Source organism: Octopus bimaculoides, chromosome 5 (assembly GCF_001194135.2).
Source record: "Octopus bimaculoides isolate UCB-OBI-ISO-001 chromosome 5, ASM119413v2, whole genome shotgun sequence".
Classification (NCBI taxonomy): domain Eukaryota; kingdom Metazoa; phylum Mollusca; class Cephalopoda; order Octopoda; family Octopodidae; genus Octopus; species Octopus bimaculoides.
The window spans coordinates 96292924-96303035 of NC_068985.1; the positions used below are offsets into that span (position 1 = coordinate 96292924).

Sequence of the window (10112 nt, forward strand, 5' to 3'; positions counted from 1 at the left end):
CTTGACAATCGATGCTGGTGTGTTTACGTCCCCGTAACTTAGTGGTTCGGCAAAAGTGACCGATAGAATAAGTACTAGGCTTACAAAGAATAAGTCCTGGGATCGATTTGCTCGACTAAAGGCGGTGCTCCAGCATGGCCACAGTCAAATGACTGAAACAAGTAAAAGAGTAAAAGAGAGTAAGGCACTAAAAGAGAATGACTCTCCCCAGACACAATAGAATATGCTTCAACACATGAATTCAGATAAAGACTCTTGCAAACCACATACAAAAATGAAATTAAAATATTTTATTATACAATTAAGAACACACACACACAGACAGACAGAGCACAAATAAGAACTGATATAGACTGTGACAAACTGTTCAACCTAAGCCAGCATGGGCAAGAAATGATGATAATGGTACAACAACCGAGAGATCTATAACATTTAAGGATAAAAACAAATAAAACTTCTCCAATCTTGCAGGTTATCTGAAGCTGTTAGCGAAAAAAATAAATGCTCTGCTTTTCATTGTTTTTGCAATATACAGTATTAAATAACATGATAGCATTTCAAGGAATGGAAGGAAAAAAGGAAAAAAACTTTTAAGAACTGTTACAAGGAAACTACATGAGCTGTTTACAATTAATGAGGAAATAGTACATAGAAGAGCTGCCAACATACATTGAAATAACAGATTCCATAGCATTTTTTTCATGATACTCTAGCTCACAGTCTGGTCCATTCAGGTTAGCAATTTAAAAGATTAGCTGCTAAATGCAGAATTGAACTTGCTTACTTTGCTACTTGAGACTAAACACCAGGCTGTACTAACATGCCACAAAATATAAACTTACAACACATCCAGTCTGCTCACTAGAGCATTCATTGTCATTTGAAGAGATGAGGGTATAGTTTTACCCAATCCTTGTATCAAATCACAATAAATATGCATTAGAAAACTTAAGTAGAATGTGTAAAGTTCAAATACTTCTTTGTTATATATTTCAGGGCATAAACAGCTTCCTAACAAATAATATTCAGGTGGGGAAGTGCTTTACGAAATGATCTGATAACCTAAGGCATAACATCAAAGAATGCCTATGTATCTTCAGAATATTACATTATCAAACAAATAAGCAAAGTAGACCTTTTTTTTTGAAGCACATATGAATACTTAAAAATCCATTACAAAAGCTTAAAGGGACATACGAAAAGATAACAGGTAGTAGACTGCCTTAGTTTATGAGTTACTCGTATTCAAATCAGTTTATCCAAAAATGATCTTTCAGCTTATACTTGTCACAGTCACTGGACTGTGGTCATGCTGGGGCACAGCTTTGAAGGTTTTAGTCAAACAAATCAATCTTTTGACTTATTTTTTTTAGGACAAGCACTTATTTTATCAGTCTCTTTTGCTAAGTTATGGGGACATAAACAAACCAACAAGCTGTCAAGTGATGGTGGGAAACAAAAACAAAGACACACACACACACACTGGGCTACCATGCTGTTTCCATCTCCTAAATTCACTCACAAGGCATTGGTTGGTCTGGGACTATAGCAGAAGACACTTGCCCAAGGTGCTGTGCCATGGAACTGAACTCATAACCAAGTGGCTGCTAAGTGAGCTCCTTAACCATTCTTTTATTCTTTTATTTGTTTCAATCATTTGACTGTGGCTATGCTGGAGCACCACCTTTTTAGTCGAACAAAAATAAACCCCAGGACTTATTCTTTGTGATCCTAGTACTTATTTTATTGGTCTCTTTTGCCGAAACGCTAAGTTACAGGGACGTAAACACATCAGCTTCAGTTGTCAAGTGATGGGGGGGGGGGCAAACACAAACATATACATATACACACACATACATATACACATATATACGGGCTTCTTTCAACTTCCATCTACCAAATCCACTCACAAGGCTTTGGTCAGTCCAAGGCTAAAGCAGAAGACATTTGCCCAAGGTGCCACGCAGTGGGACTGAACCCGAAACCATGTGATTCATAAACAAGCTACTGTTGGTTAGACCTAGGAAGCTGCACCGCTTCCTAGGTCTAACCAACAGTAGTATTATTCCCTTCAGGGGACTGACATATTAAGTTGGCAGCATACAACTACTTCATCGTATCACTACTGCATAAATCTCTCTGAGAGATTTAGAAATGTATTATTTCTAAACATCCATAGCTGTTCATAAATCTGCTCAATCAGGTTTGACCTAATGCTAAACAATACCTGGTATTGCTAAATTAGAAAGCAAAGGCAGTTTCATGAAGCTTATGTAAATCTATTTTTACCCACTTGAAAATGTTTGTTTTAAACTCCTAAATTGTTATTTTAGACACATTTTAAACATCCAAATTTGGACAGACCATCTAATCTGCTGATATTTAATTGTTATGAAAACAAACTATCATAATCGTGGTACTAGCCAGTCCTCACTCCTTCATAGAAAATGAGACAATGAGGATTAGTGGTAAGGTCTAGCATTAAATATAAATATCATGATGAGCAGGAAGCCCTAACATTCATATAGGTCCATGTGGTAACTTAAGTAACATAAGAAGTTATAAAATATTTCAGTGAACTGCTACCTTTAGAAACTGTACTGTCTTTGAACCGGAGTTTCTTTACTGTGATAGAATCATCATCATTATCGTTGTTTAACATCTACTTTCCATGCTGGCATGGGTTGGATGGTTCGACCGAGGACTGGCAAGCCAATAGGCAGCACCAGGCTCCAATCTGATCTGGCAAGGTTTCTACAGCTGGATGCCCTTCCTAACGCCAACCACTCCGAGGGTGTAGTGGATGCTTTTTACGTGCTACCAGCACGGGAGCCAGTCAGGGGGCACTGGCATTAACCACGTTTAAAGGGCACTGGCATTGGACCATCATTTAAGAATGATCTTAAATATTCAGACAAAACCCCCTAAAAAAACAAAAAAAAAAATCATTGATTATAATTATTATAAAGTCAGGAGTTAATCAATATCATTTTATGTCCACATTCCATGCTAGAATGGGTTGGATGATTCAACAAGATCCAACAGGCTGGAGGACCATGTCTTGCTCCAGTGTTTCAGCATTGGTTTTGTTTCAATGGTTGGATTCCCTTCCTAACACTAACCACTTTACAGAATGTACTAAGGGCATTTTCTCATGACACCAGCACTGCAGAGGATGTTTTGCCCTCAGCAAGGCCAAAGAGTTCTCTTAAACCCAGTGCTGTCTAACCTCAAGTCACTAACAACTGTACAGAGTGTACTGGGTGCTTGCTTACTGGTGCAATCATCACTCGTGATGTTGCCTTATAACTAGGGCTGTGGAGTTAGAGTCAGAAACAATTAAGGGGTAGCTGGAGTCGGAGTCAGTGTCGGTAATATAGACCACAATTGCTTAATTACATAGAGGAGTCTGAGGTGCCAATAGTAGAGGAGTCAGAGGTGCCAATAGTAGAGGAGTCGGAGGTGCCAATAGTAAAGGAGTCAAAGTTTTTTGTTTTGACTCCACAGCCCTGCATGTAACTCACAGGGTGAAAGAGCCTCCACCAGTGAGAGAGGTGTTAAGAAAAGTTACAGTATAATCGGAGAAACAGGTTTATTGTTGAGGGAGGGTGGTAATGGAGAGAGTAAGAAGGAGAATATGGTAACAAGACTCAGGGTAAGTAAAAGTTGATATCTATATTCGTTAATATTTATAGATTATTTTCACTGCCTTCCTATAAAACAGTCCACAGAGAGTTCAACCTTGAGAGAAACAGTACGGTTCAATATTCAAACTGACTGTGTTAGACTAGTTTCTTTAAACTGCACTAGACATGGCAAAACAGGAAATGGTAGTCTCTTGAACTGATAAAGAAAATTTGCTGGAAGCTGATGCCACACTCATTTACAGGGCCCTTGCTGCTTCTGGTCTGACACAGCTACTTCTCTTGCAGGTGACCAGCACCAGATGTATTTCGTGAACTCTTGCTACAGCAAGGAGTGGCATTCTGTTTGGTGTGTTTGACTTCCAGGAAATGATACTACACTTCAATCTTGACATTGTGTAGTTGGGTAGAAGAAAAGAAAATGACGTCATGCTTCGCAAGAGAAGCTCTTTTAAGAGTTAATAGATGAAACATATGTATACACTGCTAAACCTGAACAAACAGAGTAAAGAATTATATGGATGAAAAAGGTGATAGAAGTTCAAAAATGTAGTGCTGTGAAAGGAAAATGATTAAAGATATTAGATGGCATTAAATTTGAATGTGTTTGGTTGGAGGACGAACACAAAAAACAGAAAAGCAAAAGAATATAAGGGAAATATCAGAGATTTACACATATGTCGAAAATTATCAAATGAAAGTAAATTGATATACTCTTTTACTTTTTTACTTGTTTCAGCCATTTGACTGTGGCCATGCTGGAGCACCGCCTTTAGTCGAGCAAATCGACCCCAGGACTTATTCTTTGTAAGCCTATTACTTATTCAATCGGTGTCTTTTGCCGAACCGCTAAGTTACGGGGACGTAAACACACCAGCATTGGTTGTCAAGTGATGTTGGGGGGACAAACACAGACACACAAACATATACACGCACATACATATATATATATATATATATATATACATATAAACGAGGGGCTTCTTTCAGTTTCCGTCTACCAAATCCACTCACAAGGCTTTGGTCAGCCCGAGGCTATAGTAGAAAACACTTGCCCAAGGTGCCACGCAGTGGGACTGAACCCGGAACCATGTGGTTGGTAAGCAAGCTACTTACCACACAGCCACTCCATAGGAAATTATATAAAATTATAAGGTAAATTAAGAAATATGAATAGCTTATGACTATAGTTGAAATATTTTCTGTGTTGAAAGAAAAGTGTCATACAAATTTTAGATAACTCATTAATTTGAATATTTTAATTTGTGGAATAACAAATATTTTGATTTGTGGAATAACTAACTTGGATATTTTAATTTGTGAGATAACATGAATAAAAGATAAAAATAAATAATCTCAATCATCATCATCGTTTAACATCCGCTTTCCATGCTGGCATGAGTTGGACAGTTTGACTGAGGACTAGCAAGCCAGGAGGCTGCACCAGGCACCAATCTGATCTGGCAAGGTTTCTACAGCTGGATGCCCTTCCTAACACTAACCACTAAAAGAGTGTAGTAGATGCTTTTTACGATGCGGTTCGGCAAAAGAGACCAAAAGAATAAGTACTAGGCATCCAAAGAATAAGTCCTGGGGTCAATTTGCTTGACTAAAGGCGGTGCTCCAGCATGGCCAAAGTCAAATGACTGAAACAAGTAAAAGAGAAAAAAAAAGAGAAAGATATATGTATGTATACTTTTCGTTTTTTATTCTGACACATTTGCTTCATAAATTGATGAAGATATATTTTTGGCAAAGGGAAATTTCATTCCAAAATACTACCAAGTTATATATTACCTTGACTTTAGGAGAGTGAAAGACAAAATCAAAAGTTCACTAGATACAAATGAGGTAGCTAGTTCTTAGAAATAATAAAAGAACATTTTAAAAAAATTGTAAAAAAGAAAGAGTAATAAGACCAGTGAAAATTAAATAGAAATCCATTTATAATCAACTTTTAAATATGTACTCCTTGTCTCTCTCACACACACACATACACACTTCCAAACCCAATCCAGTGGTATGGTTTCTATCATCATTCCAAACCTGACACCAATCCCCTGTGAAGGTATTTAATGAAACTGAAGTAAAGGGTCAGCCCTACCCTTTCCTATCCCCTGTTACATTGAGGTATGGGATGGATGGTAATTCCAGAGCATTTTTGTTTTTTCTTAAGGGTATGTAAAATTAGTAGTGAAACTGCCAGAGTCATTAAGAGTGTAGGACTAAATGCTATGCAGTATTTATTCTCTGTACCCCGAGTTCAAATCCCATTAAGGTCAACTTTGCCTGTTAGTGCTTCAAGGTTGATAAAATGAAACACCAATTCAAAGTGGTGAATTAGTAGAGTTGGTAGACTGTTTGATGAAATGCAGGGTATTTATTGTGGTTTGTTACATTTCAAGTTCTTGGGTGATAGACTTAAAATGTTGCTTGGTTTAGGCATCTGGTCCTTGGGTGCATTTGACAGAGTTCCTCTGTTGCAAACATTCAGGCAAGACCTCTAGTATGAGGATAAGTTCCTCCCTTTACCCAAACTAGTTTTGGAGGCCCTGGAAATAAAGTATCATAGGCATATCCCTTCTGTCTCTGACAAAATGGTAAATTAAAAAAAAAAAATTATATTGAATAATTATATCATCATCATCATCATCATCATCACCATCATCATCATCATCATTATCGTTGTCGTCATCGTCGTTTAATATCTACTTTCCATGCTGGCATGGGTTAGACAGTTTGACTGAGAACTGACAAGCTGGGAAGCCGCACCAGGCTCTAATTTGATTTGGCAAGGTGTCTACACTTGGATGCCCTTCCTAACGCCAATCACTCCAAGAGTGTAGTGAGTGCTTTTACGTACCACCAGCACAAGAGCCAGTCAGGTGGCACTGGCATCGGCCATGCTCAAGTGGTGTATTTTTATGTGCCACCGGCACAGGTGCCAGTCAAGTGGCACTGTCATCAGCCATGACTACGATCTCACTTGGCTTGCTGGGTCTTCTCAAGTAGGGTCTTATTCATTTAAAAAGTTTACATCAAGTTATATGTCAATAAAATATAGAAAATGGAAGGTGGCGAGCTGGCAGAATCGTTAGCACGCTGGGCAAAATGCTTAGCGGTATTTTGTCTATCTTCACATTCTGAGTACAAATTCCACCAAGGTCAACATTGCCTTTCATCCTTTCGGGGTCGACAAATTAAGTACCAGTTGCGTACTGGGGTTGATCCACTGCGTTAAAGCAGGGATTAAAGAAGCAACAGTTACCACACGGTCAAAAAGTAATTCTTTTGGAGTTTACCTCAGTATTTCATTTTATGATGCTTCACGGCATGGTTTTCTGCTGCCCACTTTCTTCCAGTCTTTCCAAACTTGTCACACACACAGCCTCATCATCATATGATGTTCACTTTTCCATGCTTGCATGGGTCAGATAAAATTTGAGGTACATTTTCTATGGCTGGATGCCCTTCCTGTCACCAACCCTCATCTGTTTCCAAGCAAGGTATATTATTCCCATGGCAAGACAAGTTTTTCACAAAGGACTGGAAACAAATGACACTGCTTGTATGACAGTGCTACTCATTTACAACCATCACATGACGTCAGAACAAGAGGGGACACAAACTTCCCTCCAGCACACGACGGGTTTCTTTTAGTTTCTGTCTTCCAAATCCACTCACAAACATTGATCAGCCCAGTGCTATAGGAGAAAACATTTGCCGAAAGTGCCACACAATGAAATTGAACACAAGACCACATGGTTAGCAAGCCAGTTTCTTCACCATACAGCCATGCCTGCACCTATAACCACGCCTGTATTAATGTGCATACTTAAAATGCTTTCAGCAGCAGAAATTTTCAAATAGTCATGCATTTAATTTATAAACTTTGCATAATTTCCTTGGTGCTTTGTAACCTTGATAAGTCAAATAGAGGCTTTTCCACCAAGAATAATTAACATAATTTTTGTGTCCTATAAAATAACCATAACACATACATAATTTACTTCATCACACTCAACTCTATCTCAACCAAAACAGAGTCAGTAATAAATCCAAAATATAATTAATATTATGTAAATCCCAAATTCACAAACTTAATTACAACTTCAAAACTTGCAATATAGAAAATATGATTTTCTGAACACGAACCTTTTGACAATTCATTTATCACATTAGAAGCAGCTACTCTTCTGTTGTTGACAAGTTTAGGAAGAGACTTGGAAAGCTGGGCTATTTCAGTTGACAATTTGCCCAAATCATTTGGGTCTACCATCATCCACCCTCGTTTCTGTAATACAAGCATGCAGCACTTAAAATATTATCTAAATGTTTGATAAAAGAACTCAATCACATGCAAGATATATCCAAATATAAAATCCTTTAAACTGTTTCAGTTTGTCTTTTTTTTTAATTAAAAATTAAAGCATTGAAATATAATGATTGTGTATCATGAGGAAGGAAAAATATTTTATGTTTCAAGCAGAGCTCTTTATCAGCACCGCCTTTCTCTTCTGTTCTGGCTTTTATCCAAAGTTACAGTTTCTGACACACAACTCTGCTATCTTCATTTATCTCCTTTTACTTGCTACAGTCATTGGACTGCAGCCATGTTGCAGCACCACCTTAAAAGGTTAAGTCAAACAATCGAACTTGGGGCATATTCTTCAGCCAAGTACTTATTCTATCAATCTAGTTTGCAAAACTGCTAAGTTATGGAGAAGTAAATAAACCAAAACCAGTTGTCAAGCAGTAAAGGCAACAAACAAACACACACACACACACACATGCAATAATGGGCTTCTACAAAGTTTCAATCTCCCAAATTCACTCACAAGGCATTGGTCAGCCTATGGCTATAGAAGACACTTGTCCAAAGTGCTGCATAGTGGGACTGAACCCAAAACCACATGGCTGTAAAGCAAACTTCAGTCTTTAAAGATTATTACATTTTTGTGTAATTCAAGTAAAATAATATTTTAATGTTAAACAAAATTTTATCACAAACCTTTTCGCTGCCATTTGTCCAGGAAATCCAAGACATCCATGTCTTCTGCCAAGATTCTAAATTGCTTGATAACTTTTTAATCAACGATCCCTAGTGAAATAAATACAAAATATATCAAAGTAAGATTATAATTTTTCAAACTAATTACCTCATTTGAAGGGGATATTTTTTCTATATTTACATTTACACTACAAGAATTTGGTAAAGTGGTTCATGACAGGAAGAGAATCCAGCAATAGAAGTCAAGCCAAAATGACATGTATGGGCAACAATCTATGAAGGGTAGTGACTCCCAATAAGAAATCACTTGGACTATGATGACCCATCAGATCCATGCAAGCATTGAAGTAAATATAGTCTCGAGCCTTAGGATTCATAGGGTTGGTTATCTGGTTTCCATGGTGGATAAATGACCAGGAGAGGATGTGTTGTAAGTAGCTTGCTTACGAACCACATGGTTCTGGGATCAGTCCCATTGCATGGCACCTTGGACAAGTGTCTTCTACTATAGCCTTGGGCCAACCAAAGCCTTGTGGGTGGATCTGGTAGACGGAAACTGAAAGAAGCCCATCGTATATATATATATATATATGTTTGTGTGTCTGTGTTTGTCCCTCCACTCTTGCTTGACAACCGATGTTGGTGCGTTTACGTTCCCATAACTTAGCGGTTCAGCAAAAGAGACCGATAGAATGAGTACTACGCTTACAAAGAATCAGTCCTGGGGTTGATTTACTTGACTAAAGGCAGTGCTCCAGCATGGCCACAGTCAACTGACTGATACAAATAAAAGAAAGATCACAAGGTGCTCCCAGAAAGAGATGAGAGTCCGTAACAGGGTTACTACTCATTCACAGCTGAGTGAACTGGAGCAATGTGAAATGAAGTGTTTGGCTCAAGAACACAATGTACTGCCCAGCCCAAGAATCCAAACTATGATTACATAATTATGAGTGCAATATTCTAAAAATTAGGTCAGACACCTTCATATGTGATGCGAGAATGCAAAGTGGATGTAAAACGATGATGACTTCATTTCTAATTATGCAATTTCTGATCATTGTTTTATTCTTTGATATGTACATAATATCAGGTTTGATAAAAGCAAGGAACCTTTATTTCCAAACTAAGGGTAATAACATTTAAATCTGGCATATATGTTCAGAAATGAGATACCTTGTGATGATTAGATATCAAACCAATCAAATTATTGTGGATGTAAATATTGCAAAGGTCATAAGAGAGGTTACCCATTGCTCCGAAACTTTCTATTTGTTCAAGTAATATGATATGACAATTTATTATTGAGTTTCTGAATATTATGAATTGTATGAGAGGTTAATATTGTTAACTTAATTTATCTTTTTTTTTTTTTAATTCAAATTGTTATTTACATTCTGTACTTCTGTTAATAACATATAAAACATTAAAAAAAAATTCTTTTCTACTCTAGGCAC

At 37.4% G+C, this 10112-nt stretch overlaps 1 protein-coding gene across 2 annotated transcripts in view; it reads right to left on the reverse strand.

The window, feature by feature from the left end:
* Nucleotides 1-10112, reverse strand: part of LOC106880730 (heat shock factor 2-binding protein) — a 228874-nt gene that overhangs the window by 208545 nt on the left and 10217 nt on the right. For both annotated transcript variants that reach the window (XM_052967847.1, XM_052967848.1), the window contains exons 2-3: nucleotides 8656-8745; nucleotides 7800-7938 (exon numbers count right to left, since the gene is read on the reverse strand). In XM_052967847.1, coding sequence (XP_052823807.1) covers nucleotides 7800-7938; nucleotides 8656-8745 — 229 coding nt within the window. The remainder of the gene's footprint in view (nucleotides 1-7799; nucleotides 7939-8655; nucleotides 8746-10112) is intronic.